The sequence below is a fragment of the Limulus polyphemus genome, unplaced genomic scaffold (genome assembly GCF_000517525.1).
Source record: "Limulus polyphemus unplaced genomic scaffold, Limulus_polyphemus-2.1.2 Scaffold1767, whole genome shotgun sequence".
Classification (NCBI taxonomy): domain Eukaryota; kingdom Metazoa; phylum Arthropoda; class Merostomata; order Xiphosura; family Limulidae; genus Limulus; species Limulus polyphemus.
The window spans coordinates 18,192-39,861 of NW_013667377.1; the positions used below are offsets into that span (position 1 = coordinate 18,192).

The following is a 21,670-nucleotide window of genomic DNA, read 5'->3' on the forward strand; positions in this document are numbered from 1 at the left end:
AGATAGCCCATTGTGTAGTTTTGTGCTTAACTTTAAACAAACAAACAAACTATTGGATAATTATATAAAAACATATTTCTAGTAGTCATACGTCTTACATTTTTAAGTCTAGTTCAAAAATGCAAATGGAACCATTATTAGATATTTTAGGGTGTACGTATCAATCAAACAATTTCAAACAGGTTCTGGTAATGTATCAACTTAGTACTTCCGAATATTCTCAGGTGTGCGCGTCAATTATAACCTTTGTGTTTCAGTTCTGTAGTTATCACTGCATTGTCAAGACCTGTATATTTCCACTGTAAAAACCTGTATATTTCAAACCTATAGTTAACAATCCTCCTTAAAAACATGTTTATTCCAATTCTGTAGTTAATAATGCACTATGAAAACGTGTTTATTCCAATTCTGTGGTTAATAATGCACTGTAAAAACTTGTATATTTCAATCCTGTAGTTAACAATGTATTCCCATCACTTGTATCTTTCAATTCTGAAATTGGGATTACGGCCGAAAATATCGCTAACATCAAGGGAACACAGATGATAAATCAATGCATTCTTATCGTTGTAGGTAAGAACGGTATGCGAAATTATCCATATATATCCATAGATTTTCGTTTTGAACTATGTTGATAGTTTGCTTTGATCAGAAGTTTTTGATAACCATTTATATATTTCAGTTATGCCTTTAGGGCTATCATAATCTACATATATTTCAATTCTGTAGTTAATGCTGACATTATCTATGTATTACAATTCTTCAGTATACTTATAATAACTAACAGCATCGTCAATAATATTTGATAGCTTCTTAATAAGAAGTTTTATAATGATCAGTTTATTAACAACTAATGTCATTTTGGAGAAACCGAAGTTTAATAATGAAGAAGAAGACGGTTGATAACCCATAAAACATTTTATTTACAAGGTTCGAACGTTTCGGAATAACTTATTCCATCTTCAGCGAAATCTGAAAATTGTGTTACAAAGATGATTATTACTAAAATTATAATATAATAACGTAATCATTAGTTGAGTTAGTTATTAAGAAAAACGGTAAATGGATGGATGAAACAATGTTTATATATACATAATATACAACAGCTGAGTTAAGTGTGAAACTTAGAACAATTTTAGATCTAAAGAGCTTTGTGAGTCGTTAAGGGTTGGACAGTCTTTAGTTATGAGTAGACTTTGTTTAATGTAGAGGTCAAGGTCTGAAGATCCTGTGGTGATGATAGAGAAATCGTTAAATGAAATATTGTGACCTGTGGTTTCAGAATGTGAACAAATGGATGAGTGGTTGGGTTTAATGTAGTGGATGGTTGGTTCTGTTAGATACTCATAAATGTTCACAGACTAATTATTAAGTGGCGTTTTATTTTGCCAATGTACGTGACCTTACAGTCTCTACACGTATATTTATACATGAGCCATTTAGATACTTGATATTTGTACTGAAATATGTGTTTAATGTAGTGGATGGTTGATTCTGTTAGATACTCATAAATGTTCACAGACTAATTATTAAGTGGCATTTCGTTTTGCCAATGTACATGACCTTACAGTCACTAAACGTATATTTATACATGAGCCATGAACGTAGAAGTTTAGGCATTTGATCTTTGTGCTGAAAATGTGAAGGCTAGGTCTGTATGTTATTCTAAGCTGAATTTGAGGATAGAAGTTTTTTATTAAGGAATAGAGTTGTTTTTTAGTTAGTAGAGATTGCGAACCCATAAAAGGAAGGAAGGTAATGAGGGGAAATTTGGGACGGTATGTACATTGGCTGGTGGTTGGTTTTTGTTGTTTAGGAAATTGCGTGTAATCTTCGATAGAAAATCAATCGGATAGCCATTATTTAACATGTGTTTATGTAAAAGGGTAATTTCTTCGTGTAAAATAAAATAATTAGAACAAAGATCAAAATTTCTATTTAACAATGGTATAGCCAGATTACGTTTGAAGATTGTTTGTTTGTTTGTAATTAAGCACAAAGCTACACAATGGGCTATCTGTGCTCTGCTCACCATGGGTATCGAAACCCGGATTCTAGCGTTGTAAGTCCGCAGGCATACCGCTGTGCTACTAGGGGCACGTTTGAAAAATTTGGGAATAAAACTATTGAAATTAGTATAGAGGCCATTAAAAGTTCTTTTACCTTCTAATGATTATGTCATTATATTATAATTTTAGTAATAATCATCTTTGTAACACAATTTTCAGATTTCGCTGAAGATGGAATAGGTTATTCCGAAACGTTCGAACCTTGTAAATAAAATATTTTATGTTTTATTAACCGTCTTCATCTTCATTATTAAACAAATGTCATTATCTTTGTATGTCAGTGTCGTATTATCGTACGAGCCAGTTACCAACTCGATTAAGTTTGTTTTTACATTCTATTCGTAAATCATGATGAATTTTCAAAGATTTTTTTTTAAATTAGCTATAAATATTGTTCCAAATAATGTATTAACCAATTAGAATTTCAGTTTTAAAGATTTCACACAAAGAAGTAGCGACAGTGGTTTTCTATGTTCTTTACAGTTTGTTTGTTTTGTTTTGAATTTTACGCAAAGCTACATGAGGGCTATCAGTAGCGACAGTGGTTTTCTATGTTCTTTACAGTTTGTTTGTTTTGTTTTGAATTTTACGCAAAGCTACATGAGGGCTATATGCGCTAGCCATCCCTAATTTAGTAGTGATAGTCTAGAGGGAAGGTAGCTAGTCAACACCACCCATCGCCAACTCTTAGGCTACTCTTTTACCAAAGAGTAGTAGGATTGACAGCAACATAATATAGCCCTTACGGCTGAATGAATGAGTATGTTTGATGATGGGGATTCGAACCCGTGACCCACAAACTGCGAGTCAAGAGCCTTAACCACCAGGCCTCTTATAGACTCAAATAAGTTGTTTAAACCTTTCCAAAACTATGAAATAATAAATTTATTGGAAACTTGACAATTCACTGCAGTAGATGTTAATGTATGAAACATTACAAATGTTAAGGATTTCATATAGTTTACGTAAACATGTTTTTTTGCAGCTCGTTATTTTGGGTTTGGGTTTAATTGTAGTTAACAAATTTTACGTAGTGCATTTCATTGAGTTTTGAAATAAAATGAAGCAAGATTTCCTATTTTTAAATATTTTTTTCACTTTTACGGTTTCGCACGTCACGCACACACACACATATATATATATTTAAGTATCCTGTTAAATAAGTGCCATAGATAGCCTGATTGGTTTGAGTATTGCCATGAACTAATAACCTAGATAGCTATGTTTAATTACAAAACTTGTATCAAAACCTCATGATTCAGTTTAACTATTCTAGTCCTGTAGAAATGCCTTTTTTTGTATGATACGGATGATAATCGCATACATGAAACGATAAATAATGATATTTATATAGATGCAACAAACTAAAAAAGGTTAGTCATATTAAACACACTTTGCCCTTTTTAAATATGACTTATCGATATCCTGGCAGCGAAAGTATAAAATATACAATTTACTTATGTTTCCAGAAATTGACTTTACATTCATGCATTAATAATTGTATCATTAGATTATTAATATTAAAATTTTATTCACTGTATTCTTGTATCTAAGCGACTCCTGTGGGTAGTAAAATGTTGTAACTGAAGGTTCTACACTTAGAAAGCATATCTAAAACTCCCACGTACAGTAATAAACATCTCCCTCCCACGCAATCACTGCTTCTTGGAGAAATCTTAGTTTCGAAAACAAGTAAATGAAGATAATATCATCCATGTATCCCCATCAGTTCGACATCAATCGATGGCGAGACGGTGACGTCATCTGTTCTCATACTGCACAGAGCACAGCCTCCAGTCTCGCGGACACGTGGTGACGTAAATCGGAGTGGATGTAAACGAAAGTATGTCATTGACGCAAGCCAAGCGCTGTTACCGGCTTCTGGCTCATTGACGCAAGCCAAGCGCTGTTACCGGCTTCTGTCTCATTGACGCAAGCCAAGCGCTGTTACCGGCTTCTGGCTCATTGACGCAAGCCAAGCGCTGTTACCGGCTTCTGTCTCATTGACGCAAGCCAAGCGCTGTTACCGGCTTCTGTCTCACTGACGCAAGCCAAGCGCTGTTACGGCTTCTGTCTCATTGACGCAAGCCAAGAGCTGTTACCGGCTTCTGTCTCATTGACGCAAGCCAAGCGCTGTTACCGGCTTCTGTCTCATTGACGTAAGCCAAGCGCTGTTACCGGCTTCTGTCTTCTCACTCTAATCCGTTCAGTGTTAGAATGAACATCCAAGCAGAATGTTCTTAAACAATTCTACTCTGACCGCACTTAAAAGTCACCAACGGGATTGACTTTGCCTAGTTTAAAAGCTGTAAAAGACTGGGGGTACAGTGAAACAGGATTCTTGCGACGTCGAAAACAAGGTATATTTTTACAGAGGAATCTTTAATTATCATTTAAGGCAACTGGATAAGTTCCACTGAAAAACCGTTTTATGTTTAAAAAGAAATTTTTGTTATTAGCGTTTATTACTTAAATAATGTTTATGTAAGGCTACAGTCAGAGTGTCGTATAGCAGAAATGTATATTTTTCCGTTCATCTTTTTGTTTGTTTTTATCAGACTGACTGTGAGGTAAATGTTTTACATAACGTAGATTCTTTGAAACATGTTCCTCATTTCTGAAGTTATGTTCTTAATTAGTTACTTTGTTCAGTTGAAATGTCTGAAAAGGTTTAATACTCGATGTGGTGTTTGTATTTCTGAAATAACCACAAGAAAAACTCTGAGGAAAATTTGGCCGCATTAAGTTTAGCGCAATTCCTAAACTATATTGAAAAATGGCATTCCTAATATGTTTTCTATGGCAAGAACACATTTTTGCGGCAACGGGTTTCGAACCGTGAATTCTAAGATTCACAATCCGAACACGCTAACTACTAACCCACGCCCGGCCCTGTATGAGAGAATAGAAAACTGATTATATTTTATGGTGTAAGAGAAATCAGAACTTATAGCTACCTTTTTTGTTATTATATTCAACTCAAGTTTCTTTTTGTTATTTTTGGAAGATAGTTAAAAATCACATTAGGAAACCTCTAAGTTAGGAATTTATACATTTGAATTAAAAGTTTAAAGATATAAATAAAAATGTTGTGATATTCAAACTTTTCATTGTTATTAAAATTTTAATATACCTGAATAAAATCCCATTCAAATGCTCTGAATTTCACAACTTTAATTCAAGGTGGGTATGCTATGAATTTCACAACTTTAATTCAAGGTGGGTATGCTATGAATTTCACAACTTTAATTCAAGGTGGGTATGCTATGAATGTCACAACTTTAATTCAAGGTGGGTATGCTATGAATGTCACAACTTTAATTCAAGGTGGCTATGCTATGACTTTCACAACTTTAACTCAAGGTGGGTATGCTATGAATTCCACAACTACTAGTTATGAGCTTCTTATAATTTATACATCTGAAGAATTTTTCCTCTTTTGTTTTACTTTTATTATGTAACTGGTACAGGTAGCGCCCTCTACCGTCACCGATCAAATGACTCCTTGTATGCCTGAGAAAGAGACGGACTCGGCGCAAGAAGAAAGGCAAGCCCGATCTATAGCACTAGAAAAGGCATATGTTCACGACGTATATGATCAAATTGCGCCACATTTTACTGATTCCCGATATATGCCTTGGCCGCATGTGAAACAGTTTATTTTGGACTTAGAACCCGGGAGTTTGGTAGCAGATATTGGTATGTTGGATATTTTTTGTGTTCAAATAGGTGATTTATTAATCTCATAGAACATTACTGTATCATGGTAAAATTCTAGTATTTATTTACATATATTTATATACATTCTAAAAGTTGAATTACCGTGTACAGAAAAATAAAAAGGACACGAATTTGCATCTGTATGTATGTATATCTCTAAAACGATTTAATTATAAGTTGTTAATTTAATGAGATCTCTTTATGGTGTTAAGTTTACTTTTCTCTAACGTACGAATGGACATGTGCAGCTTATCAAATCTCACTTTCGTTCCCAAAGCAATGATCTTTTTAATGGTTATGGTAATTATACATTCATCATGTTGATAAGGAGTAGCCTTTTTAAATGACAGCAGATTGCGGGAAGTAGAACGTGATTTGGTGTCAATTTGTTTTCAAAAAGAAAAAATTTCATTAGTAATCAAAATTTTTATTTCAACCTATATGGAAATATGACACATAGATTATAAGCTTTCAATAATATATTTTGAGTAGTTATGTTTTAATTATTACATCACATAGTTGTTTTTGAAGCAAACGCATCATATGTTGTTTTTAAGGGGTAACAGTAATCCATCAACAACAGGCTCGTAACACCATGGGATCCACTGCCTACAGAGGTCTGGCTTGTTCTTCCAAAATCGCGATTAGCCCCTTTTAAGTCTAATCGAATTATTGTTGTTTTTACCCTTCATTAGCCAATTATTTACGGCTTTAAGTTAATATAAAAAACTAATCTATTTTTATGGCATCCAATTTAGAGACGTTAAGCATGAGTTGAGTCACTTTATGATACTTCTGAAAGTAACAGGATCTCTTTCCTCCTAATCATCAAGTTCACCCTCTGAGAGAAGAGTGTTCGATCAAAAGCAACATCGTTGGGGTTAGCGCTTTCATAATTCTAATTACAAGAGATGCAACAACAGACTTGCTAAGAAGAAATGCTCTAGATGTTACCAGAAGAAGTTTTCAAAAGTATTGTGTTTGTTGCTCGTATGTTATGCTTGGCAAGCAACAGTGCTTGGAATCTGTCAGCGCTGCAGGCACAATTGTTTTTTTGTTTTTTTCTGTTACAAATGTCAAAATGTTAACCGATAATACCGATAATTATTGACCTCTATTGAATGCGGTGCATGTTTTTACTTAAGAAACAACTCCGTAAAAGTTGAGTGACGAATAGTTTTTTGTAGACGTGCGTCATCTTACGTCAAACTTTAGTCAGGCTAGATTTAATGTAAAGGCAGTAAAGTAGAGTCGGGCCATGAATGAGCGTGTTTGTAGCGTGAGCTGTGTGTATCGTTCGATTTGCCATAGTTCATCGATCCATCAACTGACGTTCTTCTCTTCGAGATGGCTTTTCAAAGAATCCTTTGAAACTAATTTTTATAAATTTTCATAAAACACGCAAAGTTAACCGTGTCTATTTTAGTAAGCTGTAAAAAATATTGAAGTGTTCAAAATTATTTGATTATAACTAATTTTACTGTTCCACGAAAGTGATTCAAGCTGTGTAACATAACAAGCCAAAGCACGACCTAAACATCTATAAACGGTTACCGATAAGGCATGAAATTTCTAAAAAAATTATAGATCCCAAATAACTTCAAACCCTATAACCGAAAATAACTCCTCCCAACCAGCATTAGCACATAAATACAAATAAGATTTTACTTGTCTTTTTTGCTTATGCTTCTCTAAAATCCATGTTTAAAATCTAACAGCTAGCTAGCTGTACAGAAAAAGCTGAAATGATGATTGTATTGTTTAGTTTCTTATTTATAGAGATACCCTCACTGCATTTCCACCACTGTTTTTTTATTATTAAACGAGCAAAGCTTTATAGTGCTGTTGCTTGTTTGTTTTATTTAATACATTTTCTCAAGTTAAAAAGTATTGTTACGACAGCGGAAGTCACGTGACTCTAGTAACACGTCATGAGATTCTAGAAGGATCATGTCTGTTCGTCGCAACTCTAGTCTTTTCTACGCGCCCTCTATTCTTGTATATAAGTGCGCCAGATAAAGCGAGACAATTAATCGGAATTTAATTGCAGACAGGCAGAGATAGAGACGGACAATTGAGTCAAGCGCGGTAGTAAGTAAAGTGCGTGAATCATTCGTTGTGAATTCTAGATTGTCTTTAAGTTAAAATGACTATGGAAATTAAGTGTACTGCAAAGTTGAATTGAAAAAGAATAAATTAGTTTTATTTAAGAAAGGACTTGTATCGCTGAAGTTCTTCGGAAACAATTTCTGCGGAAAATTAACAAACGAACACAGAGACGTAACAGTATGTTGATCTTAAAATAAATCTCACTTATATGTAGTATACTTTTTCTGCTAGATTTTGAAAAATTTCCTATCAATAAGCATTCTTTTTAATTTTTCAAGTTGTCTATTTTCCTTCTGTAGACCCTGGTATCATAACCTGCCGTATTAGCAGCTTCAGGGATATTTAAAAAACATCGAAAAATGTTGTAATTAAGGGAATAACTGTTTTTAAAACATGCAATTACGAACGTAAAGTATTTCCCCAACAATGATAAGATGATAACAACAGAAAGTAAATTTTATCTCTTCTATTTGACTTGGAACAATGTATAAAAGTCACTAAATATTTAAATATTTTCTTATACGAATTTACTCAAGATAGAAGTTGGTAGGGAAGACAAAAGATACGTTATTTTTACTACTTTCATACATGTGAGGAAATATTCCCTGAAATGTTTTAATGCTACAATTTCCTTTTTTTAATCCACAAGAATACCTCCTAACCAACGAAAACAAAAGTAATTTATCCGAAACATTTCTCCCTTTCAAAGCTGCTTCAAGATTATCAAAGAGCTTCGGGTAGGTTTAGCGAATCAATCTGAGATTTGTTTTAGCGCCTAACTGAGCATTCACATACAGCCAATATGTCTGCAATACCCTGAACACTTTGATGTCCTTCGAGAATAAACATGGAAGATATTTTATAACATTAATATTACAGATTAACGTCGAACAATAAAATTTATAGACTCGTTAAGGGAAAACAAGACACTCTTAGCTGGTTTAATTACTTTAAATACACAGCACTGCCTTTACATTTTATAAACTTTGTGCATTCAAATATAAAATACCACAACCAAAAAATGTTTTGTATGCGAAGTATGAGTTTTTCCCCTAGTAGTTATATGTGCCATAGAAACGCGATATCTTAATTGTTATGAAATATTTAGTCGTGTGCTAATTTATTCCTAGACGATCTTACTCTTAGCAGCATGAATATATCAAGAATGTTACATCTTTCATGGGATAGATGTATTGTGTTCAATATCACAATGAGTGTGAGGCTATTTTACTACTTTCACCTGGAGTAGCGATACTTTTAAGTTTCTGTAATCCACCACGTGATTGGCCAGCTTTGCTATAGTCTGTTTGTTTGTTTCTGATATACGCACAAATATACACAAGGACTACCTATGCTAGCCGTTCCTGATTCTGAATTGATAGATTAGAGGGAAGACCGCTAGCCAACAGCACCCACCGCCAACTCTTGGGCTATATTAATCAAATAGTAGAATTTGACAGGTCAGTCTTTTAACGCATTCACGATCCCAAAGTGCGGAGCGCAATTTTGAGACAACTTTTTGACGTAAACTTCGGACCATCAGATCTACTGTCCGGCACGCTAACTACTAGGGGCCACGCCCAGCCCACGCGATAGAGTTCGTGTAATTTGTGGATTGTGAAAGCGGCTTTGGTGCTCTCAATAATTTCTGTTCCAACTTTAAAGGGTTAAGACTTGCTTATTAAGTTCTGCTGATGTTTTGCTTCGTTGTTTAAGTCAATTAATGTTACCTTTCAGCTTACTGTATTTTTCTTTCTTACCTTTTATTGAAATTGTAGTTTATGAATTCAACTCAAATCGAGTATTATTTTTCTACTTAAATACAGTTTCATTTTCTGAACAAATGCGGTAATTCATTTTTATTCAATTACAATCAAGAGTGAAGAGTAAGTTAACGAATACCAAATAGGGTAGAGATGAGCACAACATAATCGATCTTTCTTTAACTTTAAAAAACTGTAAGTAATAACTCTTAACTGACCAGTCCCCCGTTGGCTCAGTGGTATACTTCCGGGCTTAAAACGCTAATAATCATGGTTCGATCCCTGCAACTGACACAGCGCTTATAGCTTGCTGTACAGCTTTGCGTCAAACGAAACAACAAGAACTCCAATTAAACGGCTTGGGCTTTTATATAAATATTCCGGAATTATATTGTATCGTGTGATTTTAACTAAGCTGCTGAAGAAATGTGCCTTTTACACTCCTATATATCATTTCACTTTCACGGTAACAATATTTACTGGTGTATTTTCAGAATGAGCTTTAAAATTGTCGGTATTTCTAGCAGCAATAAACGATGCTGTGAGAATCATCTTACATGTGCATGCATATTTAATATAACTACATGTGCATGCACATACTACGATTATATGAACACGATGTTACCAACTTTTTAAAGTAGTGTGTAGATAATGCATGTTTTTGTCATGCCTTGGTTACTTCACTTGACATCACTTGAAAGTTCAAAAGGCTTAACAGTATGTTGCTTTATAGAACGGGGTTTGTTACACCCGAAAATGAAACAGATTAGTTTGAGCATCTCCAGAAAAAAAAATGTTTGTATCAAACGAGTAATTTATGAAGCCAGTGTTTTCCTAGTACATGATAAAGCTGTTTGATTCTTTCCAGGTATCTCTCACGGTGGAAATGTTAACCTTTTGTCTGGCAGAAACAAGACTTTCCACATTGTCACTTAAATGGTCATTTTCAACAATACAGGAAAAATAAATCCGCGTAGTAGTGTATTAAAGATTAAACTGTATATATGGTGTATTTGAGGAGGATGCTGGAATATAACCATTGGGTTTCCTTCCTATAAAACATATTAACGCAAACATTATTGGTATTATTAGAGTTTCTTATTTTGTGAGTGAATATTTTATTATTGTTTAGTTTTGTTATAATGAGAGTTATAAGCAGACGATTGAAGGAAGTTGTGTTTATAATCCATTGATGTTGAGAATATCGAACGTCGCGTGCAATAAACTGACGTCGAGAATACAGAAATTTCTAGAAGGCGGGCAGACGATTAAGTGATAGAGACGAGCAAAAACAGAAGACAAACAAGAGTAGAAGAGAGTAAAGTTACGGGCAAGGAAAAGTTCGGCGTGAAGTGAACTCTCCTAGAAGTGATATGCTTAACAATTAACATAGGCTTAACGTTTAATATGTTTGAGTAAATCTAACAGTAGAAAGTAAATAAAAAGAATAATTATTCCGTCAAAACATGGTTCTAAAGTAATTGAATCAGCTTGAGTGCACTTTGACAAAAGGAACAGAGCATATTTAGAAGAAAGAAGACTAAATGATTACGGTAACTCGCGCCACAATTTTAAGTGAAACACACACAGAATACTAGTGCGATAGTAATAGAGAAGATAGTTCAGCTTGTTGACTGAAATTCTAAAGCAATTGAATAGAGCTAAGTGGACTATTGACAAGAAGAAGAGAACTATATATATATCGTGTTGATAATATGCCTATAATCTCTATAGTGTTGAAGAATTTGTTGTACATAGTTTAACTTGTTCCGAATAGATAGATATATATTATTTGAAAACAAGTGAAGTGCGTGCTGTTTATTCATCGTTGAATTTATCGTTAACAAGTCATAGACACCTACTGTAGAAGAATCCTAAGCCCAACATTAACACAGGATATATCTATACTATTAAGAAGTATAAGTAAAAGCCTTTTATTTTGACAATTGGCGAAAGAATTATATTTTAAATACTGACAATTATCCAAGTCTGTGAATTTTAGATAACTTCTATAGAATAATAAGCATAGTTAAAAGTGACGTGACGTTTTTATCACAGAAGATAATCGCGTTCGACGCTTTAAGCACAGAACTTTGATACTTTCTTGGTAGGAGTATTCGGTGTCTTCAATTTATAAGAAAATAGACTAATAATTCTCATCAAGTAAAAGAAGGCATTGTAAGGGGAGATCAGTTGTTGTGGTTTTAGAATCATTTTGCAAAAATAAAATAAAATACAGTTTTAAATTGGTCCTTTGAAGTGAATTATTCAAGAAATCTTATACAAGAGTTAATATGTTTTGTTTTCAAATTATTACTTGAATGACACACAGTGTCCATTATAAAGAAAATCTTACATTTAAAATGATTTTATCTTAAAAACTACTTATCCTTGGGGAACAAGGATTCACTGAAGACACATTGAGAACCATAAGTTCTATTCAGGAAAGTTTAGAAACAGTATCAAGGTGTTTCAAAACCGCTTTACATTGTATATCCAAACCTCTTTTCTCGCAAGCTAGCCTTGCTTCTATTTCTTGTCTTTGTTTCTCCATCTTTCGATAATACGAATAGGTTTGATATGGTGATTGAGAAAGATGAAAGGCACATTGAACATCGTCTGTAAAGGTTTTTGAAACGCCCAAGCTTTCCTGAATAAAATTCATGATCCTCAACATGCCTCTAGTAAAATTTTGTTATCCTAGAACAAGTAGTTTTTAAGATACAATAATTATAAATAAGGGATTTTCTTTATAGTACCCTACATACCCATATCTACTGAGTTTATTGAGTTTGCCAGTGTTCGGACATGTCTTTGCCTCTGTATGGTAGAAGTACGAATATCGTATCAAAATAAAGCCAGGCCACGTGCATACTTCAAGATATGAACAAAGTTGTGTGTATGTATGGTTTAGAACGTACCTTTAAAAATACAAATATGTATAAAAAATCATTATGATAATTCGAAATACATAATGAATGGTATGCTGTATTTTTTAATCAATAAGAGACGCTCCTATAAGACATGGGCGTCGCACATGATATATGAAGTATTTTTGAAGTATAGTTTGAGTTAGCTTGTTATGAGGTATAGGGAAGTTGTTGATTCAGATTTAGCAGTTTAGTGAAAAACTGTCATTTACTCACAGGTTGTGGAAATGGAAAATATCTAGACCTAAATTCTGAGGTGTACAAAGTGGGTGTAGATCACTGCAACTCCATGCTTCAAACCGCTAAGAAAAGAGGGCGGGAAGCACTCACGTGCGACAACCATCAGCTACCATTTCGTGACGAGAGCTTCGATGCAGCTATATCAATAGCTGTAATACACCATTTTGCTACTACTGAACGCCGCGTGAGGGCGCTTCAGGAACTAGCGCGAATTTTGAGGATAGGAGGCAAAGTAATAATAACTGTATGGGCTATGGAGCAAAATCATTGTAAAGTAAGCATTTCTATGTAATTTCAATTTTTTACCATAAAAAGTAACAATAAACAAGCATTTTTATTTCTACTCAGAGCCTAATGTAAAGTTATCATGTAAATTACTGTTTTGATATTTTACTCACGGTTGAATGTTAATGTTCGGTGATTGGCAGAGAAAGTTTTATAGCTTTTCTCAATAATTTGATTTGTCGATCAATACAACAAGTTAATAGTGTTGAACAATTAAAATTGGGTCCATGTTTATTGGGTATCTTCATTTACATATTTTAGTGTTTTGTGTAAATCTCTTATAGAAGTTACTGAAAACGAAAAAAGAAATTCAAAAGTTAAAATAAAAGACACGAAACTACGTAAAATTCGTTTAAGTACTAAATGTCATATTAACCGAAAAATAAATTTTAAAAATATACATATACAAAAGTAAATGATGCATAACGAATAAAATAAGAACCTAAACTTTAATGTTTGATATGGGATATTAACAATAGAACAAGATTTTCTCTTAGTTCAACTCTCAGGACTTGTTAGTGCCTTGGCATCAACCTGCACATAACGTCAGTGAAGGTGAGTTTGATAATTTTTATCTTAACTGTCTTGCAAAATAAACAATAAACTCTGATTTTTTCCGAATTATTTTTGTACAACGTGACCTCTGTGGCGAGTTTTTGTTACATTGCATTCACCGATTTGCCCTCTATGTTAAGTTGTTTTATGGTCTAAAGTTACATTTGTTTTCAGCGATTAGCCCTCTATGTTAAGTTGTTTTATGATGTAAAGTTACATTTGTATTCAGCGTTTAGCCGTTTATGGTAAGTTGTTTTATGATGTAAAGTTAGATTTATACTCAGCGATTAGCTCTCTATGGTGAGTTGGTTATATTATAACGTTACATTTTTAACCCATATCTTTTGTTGAAGATTGTAGCTCACAATCGATGAGCAATACGAAACTTTGAATCACACTGATATATTCGCTGGAACTTAACTCTTATGGCTGTAGTTGTGTGGCAGCAATATAGTATGGATGATAATAGACTAGTTGTGTAGGTGGCGCAACTTAATGACAATTGGTCAGTTCTTATCAATGAAAGAGATCATCCTGCAACTTTAAAACAAATAGTCAGCCCTAATCAATGAAAAGAAACAGTTAGAAACTCTATAACTGATGGCTAGTTCTTATCAAAGAGAAGATCCTGTAACCATATAGCAGGTTGGTAACTTCCAACAAAGTTACCGGACCTTACTCTTTCAGAAAATGGACTTTCTAAATCATGTAAACTTAAAGTAATTTAAAAAATAACTTTAAATTACGAATTGAGAAATAAAAGATAGACATTAATAAGATATATTGTCCTGCAAAAAACGCTTGGAAAAATTATTAAGTTAATGAAGCTATCCAAGAGTGCAATACATCTATCATATTCTGATCAATCATAATCAGATTGAAATATACAGTTTGCCTATCGTTGTCTTTATTACTGCCCTTAGCTGCTAAGATGAAATGATTTATGTAGTGTGTGTGCTTAGTGATTCTTCATTATAATGTAGATGTATTTCACTAGATTAGTTTCATACATTTATCTAGTAAACGGTGTCATAGGAATGCAGCATGGCCAATAATAAGATCGCTTTATCATCAAATATTTTCTATTGTGTTACTTCATATATGTGATCTTTGTGTATTTTTTTGTCCGAGTATTGTTTTTGTATGATATTTTGAGAATCCTTTAATAAAATAGGGATTTTTTACCAGGATTATGTTAAAGGTTATTCTAAGTTTTGACATCACGTAACTTTGATTTGATGCTGAAATAAAATTACTAAATGAATGATTCCTAAGGATAACTAGCGGTTCGTAAGTCGTACTCAATTTACAGCTTATTTCTTTATTTCGTCTTCAAAGTTTCACAGCATATTGTTTTCACTGAATAACATCCTATTAATATTAGAGATAACCCTTCACATTTAATGAGATTACGTAACAAGTTATATTGTGATGTCATGTAAAATTACAGTGAAGAGTGTTATTACTTGACTGTAAACATGACACTTCTACATTAACCTTTCTCAACAGATTGACCACAAATTATCATGTAAATGTACGTGTTAGTTCAAAAGATTGGTGATTTTTAGTGTTAATAACTTTGAAGTTAACCTAGTATTTTATGCGTTCTTGTAGATTGTGGTTCGTCAGCAGAAAGGGTATTCACAAGTATTGATACTAGTGACGATGACCTTTTGCTTTGCAACACTTACTTGTCACCCTCAAACCTTGAGAATCACCCTAAACATGTTTCTACCCAAACAAACGTGCTCAAGACTATTGCCAGTCAGTACAGAAAACAAAAAAGTGATCTTCCTTGTCACAAAAGCAGTCTCAGCAACTCAGAACTACCCAGCCCCAATGAGACGTGTTACAGTTTTATACGACGTGTCTTTATGAGACTTGCGGCATCCACTTCACCTTCTGGACGGGATACTTCAAAGCCGCACTTCTACAGCTCTATCCGACGTCCATTGTTTGCTGAAAGTATGAAACCCAGTAATTTGCTTAACCCATCTACTCAACAGTCCCAGCAGGAACTGCACAGGGATCAAAGCCTGGATTTTGAAGACCCTGGCAACATGTTCATAGAACTACGTCACTTAGATAAAGACAATATTAATAAAAATGAGTCTACAGAGGATGAGAAAGAATCTATGAAAAAGAAGGAAGACAAAAAGTGGTCTCTGTCTGATATACTAGGAATCATACCGAGTTTCTTCCGCATCAGGCGGTCTTCAGACAAGGAAATTATGAAGGATATGCAGAAGAGAATCTCTATAATAAGTGATCCAAGGGAGTATCTTGTGAAAGCTGTAACAAAGAATGGCTTAGTACGCTCTAGGTCTTCTATGTCCTGTGTTACGCAGTTTGATTGTTTGAAACGTCTATTGGATATTGGAACTAACAACTTGAATGAAATCAAAATTAACAAAGAAAAACTAAAAGAATCACTGGTAACAAAGGATATGATATCTATGACTAAACTGGCACCTTCAGATATTGTTAACGGTAACAATATACTTAACGTTAAAACCAAGCATGACATTGAAAATACGGAGGGCAAAGAAATATCTAAAAATGTGATTCCTGAACTTTACTCAGAGTTTGCTCCTAACCAGGTAAAAAACTCTTCCTTAATATACCCAGAAAATGTTAATATTCTTCACAACATAGTCAACGACATCTATACAGTACAAAAACTGCAGGAAAAAAAGATAGAAAGCAATTTACTTTTTCCGAAAACAAATTTACAAACTGTTCAAAGTCAAGAAAACAGTGAAAGCTGCCAAAACAAAGTTACGACTGCTAAAGATTTGAATTTTGAAAAAAGACAAAACATAATAAATTCGGGAGGAGAAACATTTGAAGTTGAGCAGGTTAAAATGGAAAGTCGAATATCTTCCTATTATTCTATGCCCGAACTTCACACGCTAAGAAGCACCGAAATTTTGTGGGTACCTGAAAATCATTTGGCTGTTACTAATAATTGCTTTAAAGCCAATCGACCAAACAATGATAGTTATGTTTGTGGAATGAAGTTTCTGAGGTATGGATTCTGTGAGATGGGGTGGGAAGAAGGGGAAGACACTTCCCCTCCACTCAGTTTAAAAGCTCATCAGTCTAACAACACGTGTGTCTCTAGGATAAAGAAAGGGCAAGTGAGACGTAGCGTGAGTGTGGACGCAGCTAGCAACTGGAATCCTGTCGGTGACACGTCAGCTTCGTTAGCTCGAGAATTCCCATATAGTCCAAGCAGAAGGGAGAGCATAAAGAGCGACAACAGTGCGGACAGTGATGAGTCTATAGTGTCAGTTATAGCCAGGAACAATAGCGAAGTTCAAAGTGAATCGAGTATTGACAGCGAGGAGTCCATCATTTCGGTCATCCAACGAAGCCCTGATGGTGCACTTGAAGCCCTGATGGTGCGAAAAGAACAGAAAGAAAGTGGCAGCCGATATAAAGAAGCTTCTCCTTTAACGTTACATGATAGTTCTGGAAGCCGTTCAGACTCTTCACCATCCCTTTCTGCCTCTGAACTGAGTACGAATTCTTCAGGTACTACAATACTATATAATTTGAAATTAGATGTAGAACAAAATTATTCTCATTTAGATATTATCAAAGGTGCCATGGAGATGGACCCTTGTTCATTGATTAACCATGAAACCACACCTAACAGCTACACATCAAGTCAGAAAGGTTCCTTTGTCGAAAAAGTACACATGTTTTCTTCACCCGAACTTACAGCTGAAAAAAACTTCATAATCAATAATACACATTCAAAACATGTATTTAATTTCAACGAAAAGGGTAGAATTTTACATTATGATAGTGAAAAAAAGGAGCCTTGTTTAAATGCACTTAACGAGGATGTTAGCCAGTACTTTATCAAGAACATGGATGCCACTGTTACTTGCCAAACAGATATACCCAAATGTACAGCTTTGATATGTAAGAAGAAAAAAGAATTTGATCTTCGACCAATACATTTATCACATTCACTATTGGAAAAAACACAAAATACTGGAAACCTTGATCTAATTCCTTCTCTCAGCCAGCAATTGTTTAACTCAACTAACGGGGACCATCGTCTGTTACACCCTGGTGGTGAGAAAACAAATGAGACTGAATTAGGTGAAAATGATATAAATCGTATCAAAGGGTCTTTCCTTCCTTTTCACCCCAATGCTACAGACTTCGCTGAATGTAGAGGTAATTCTGATTATTTTACAGGTATAGATTATTTCGCTACCCAACACGGTGCGTTTAACAATACTATCAAGATGGAATTTGTTGAAAATAAATCTTTTGAATGTGATAAGTTTGTGGATGTTTCGCCTAGAATAATAAACAAGGGTAGGGACTTACCAGACATTACGTTAGACAATTTCGAGGGAGAATGTAGTATCAAACCGTCAGAAGACTTTTGTAAGTCTAATATATATTGTAGTGAAAAAATGATACAATTAACTACCCAAAATAAAAATAGTGAAAAACTGAACACTTGTAGTAAAAACCATGATATAGAGCTTGAAAATTCGGTAGAGAAATGTGATGAATTTGATGTTACGAAATTAGCAGCATCAATAAATTGTGCTGGTCGTGCAGGTAATTTTTCAGGCGAGTATATTGCATTTAAGGAATGTGATAACGTGATTTCGATAGAACCAACAGAGATGGCTAGCGAACGTACTTCTACTAAACTGAAAAAACGTCTTGAAAAACCTAATAGCCAAGCTAATACAGAAGTTGTTAAACAACAGGAAAATTACAGTGATCAAACATTAAAATCAATTGTGTCATCAAACGAATTTGCAGATGTAGGTTTTCCGAAATCACAAGAAAAACGTTGCAAATACACTGACAAGGAACCAATGAAATATTTAGAGAAATCTAGTGAATATAGCGTTACTGAGTACATTGCTTCATTTGATAACTCAGGTGGAAGTGATAGCGTGAAGGTGGTGAAATCGCCAGAGAAAGCTGTTAAATGTGTAGACGTGAAACAGCAGCGAGGATGTAGCCGTAGCAAGACCGTGAATTCACTTACCACATCGAGAGATGGTGTTGGTATGAATAATGGGAAATCAACGGAGATTTTTAACACGAACGCGAGTACGAAACCACTATATTTAATGGGGAATTGCAATGATTTTAGTAGTGATCGGTTAAAGAGATCAGCGGCAAAATCGAGTAACGATATTGACTTAAAGTTTATGAAATCGACAACAAAGTGTAATAAAAGTGTTGACAAAAAGACAACACAACCAAAGACATTTCTAGAAAACACAAATGAAAATAATGTTACGCAATTTTTTTCTGTCACTAACGATCCAAGTAATAGCGTCTGGTTTCGGAACGAAAGAGAAAACTCAGTAGAAATGTTCTGTCGTCCAAATAGGCTTTGTTCTCGCTTTTTAAAACCTAAAGAGCATAGTGAGTGTATCAAAACAGAGGAAGAGGGCTCTCTTGGAGAGGAAACAATTGTATTTCCAGACTTATCGCTTCACTATGGAGATATACAAATGTCTACAGCTGAAGTAGGTATTTCCAAAGCTGTGGAGGACCCAAAAGCTCAACATAGTTATATCCAGTGTCCAATGGATAGCAGAAGTGCTTGGGAGGATGTCTGCGTTAATAAAAAACTTACAGGGTCAGTCATAGTTCAAGATAAGGAACTGAAAGCTGTTGCAGCTGAAGATAAAAAAAAAGACAGTGTCAAATTTGAAGTCCAAACCAAGGAATATACAAGAAATCAAAGAACAGTGATCACCAAAGTTCAAAATGGCTCTAACAAAGTTAAAGATAATAAAAATAAAAAGGCTACAATAATTTTTGACCCGAGGATAGATAAAGCTCAGAAAACCGAGGCTGAAAGAGGTGGAGACCGAAAAATGTTAAAAACTGTCGTAGCTGAAGACAAAAAAACAGAGGTTGTTACAGATAGCCTTGGAATAATAACAGAATCTGTCATCGTTGATAGACAAAGAAAAGGTCAAGAAATAATGAACTCAGTCATAGCTGAAGGCCAAGTTCATATAGAGGATAGTAAACAGAATTACGCTGCAACAAAGAAGTTAGTTTACGAAGAAAAAAATCATATAAATGCAACAGACCACAAATCTTCTGTATTGAACAAAACGAGAAACCCTGATGATAATTTTCAATGTTATAATCATGTACACAACATCATGAAACCAACAAGTTCCTCCAAAACAGATCTCGTCGACTCAACACAGCAAACAGATTCTTCACGTATTACCACGAAACGAAAGTTTGAATCTTTAAGTCAAAACACTTTACTGTTTAAGTCAAATTCTCAGAAGAGTTTACAAGACAACGAAGAAGGTAATGTTATGACGTATCACCGATATTACCATGTGTTTCGCCAGGGTGAACTAGAATCTCTCATTGAAAAATACGTAGACGATCTACACATTATCTCGTCTTACTACGACCATGCCAACTGGTGCATAATAGCAGAGAAGGTTCAGGTGTGGACAATTTAGGTGCTATCTTTTTAACTAAGGTGAAAAGTTTTTGTTCTTTCTTTTGTACACCATAACCAGTGAGAGAGAAAAAAGAAAGTTCAGTATCAAATTTACTTTCATCCCAGTCTGTAAATAATTTACTTTTTATTATCAAAACGTAGTTATGTATAAAGGATAATGTTATAAGAACACTAAAGCAGAGAAATTAAAGAAAATAATACTGAGTCCTATTATATAACCTAGGTGGTGAGAAGACAAATTAGATGTTATTTTTACCCCGTCTCGGATCTTTCCCAAGCTTCCAACATGAGAACGGTTGGTTTTTCATGAACATGATATTCTCGTTTTTTCAGTGTAAATAACATAAGAAGGGCTCTTTTTTGCTCATGCCAATTACTTTCAATAACATTTTTGAACTCAATCCTAAAGAATTTTGTGACTTAAATTATTATTGTATTGAAAATTTTGAGCCCAACTCTCTCTCTCTCTCTCTCTCTTTCGCTTATCGCCATCTGTTTGTAACTATAGGTACCACTAATAAAAATAGACATAAGTTAACAGAAACTTGGCAAATTCAATAATCCAGATCAGAAACAAATTATTTGTAATATTTCCGTTCTATACTTTAAAATGCTTCAAAATTATTGAACTTACTAACTTTTACCCATCTTTAAAATAGACATTGCAGTTCTAATAGATTGCTCTAACGATGATGGATATTCATTCTTAAAGTTGTTTTTCAAATGTTTTTACTAATCTCGTATTTTTTCTCAACTATACCCGGTGATATGTTTTTACTTCTAGTTCTCTGTAAATTATAACAACGAATTTTTTAAGTAAAGTTGAATAAAATCTTTTACTGAACAAATTTGGAATTTATTCAATTATATAAACTTGTTTATTTCTTATTATCCACAACTTCATATAATCTACGTATTTTGTATTTCTTATGACTCACGAGTTCGTACAAATATTTATATCTCTTTCATTTAATTCTAATGTTTCACGACTTCATACAAATTACTTACTTTTTCGTTAGTACAGACTCAAAACAAAATTTATATTAGAGGTCGCAATAACTCTTGAGAAAACGAAAATTCAGATTGATGTTAAATCACGCACAGCAAATGGCGGTATATTTATTTTTCTTAATTGATTTATTTTATATATTTATCGTCAAGATATACATAATTAAAACCAACGAGTGGAACTTAACGCTAAAAGTTAAGTTACTGTATACCAAGTATTACTTCGTTAAAACGTACGTATTCTACATACATATTCGATTTCATTTGTCGTACACGATTTAAACATCGACCTACAAAAGAAGATTTTTTCCAACGTTATGGCCAGGCTCATAAGTCAGGTGTTCAAGTTTTTACGGCCAAATATCTACCACTTTTTATTTAACGCTACGAGGTCCTTGTACAGTTGGCTATGGCCCGAATCAATAGAACTAGTAGCATAAATCAAAGTAAGATTTAAAAATTAAATATATTTTTAGTTTCGCAGGTATCAATTGACTA

General features: G+C 34.0%; 1 protein-coding gene across 2 annotated transcripts in view; it reads left to right on the plus strand.

The window, feature by feature from the left end:
* Nucleotides 1-20,949, plus strand: part of LOC111087127 — a 24,752-nt gene extending 3,803 nt beyond the window's left edge. Inside the window, exons 1-5 of one of the 2 annotated variants that reach the window (XM_022392670.1) lie at nucleotides 4,363-4,429; nucleotides 5,540-5,768; nucleotides 12,810-13,105; nucleotides 13,614-13,671; nucleotides 15,286-20,949. In XM_022392670.1, the coding sequence (XP_022248378.1) occupies nucleotides 5,567-5,768; nucleotides 12,810-13,105; nucleotides 13,614-13,671; nucleotides 15,286-20,162 (5,433 nt within the window). In that variant the 5' untranslated portion in view covers nucleotides 4,363-4,429; nucleotides 5,540-5,566 and the 3' untranslated portion in view covers nucleotides 20,163-20,949. Of the gene's footprint in view, nucleotides 1-4,362; nucleotides 4,430-5,539; nucleotides 5,769-12,809; nucleotides 13,106-13,613; nucleotides 13,672-15,285 lie in introns of those variants that run through there. The other variant, XM_022392669.1, reaches the window with a different exon arrangement.
* The last annotated feature ends 721 nt before the right edge of the window (nucleotides 20,950-21,670 follow it).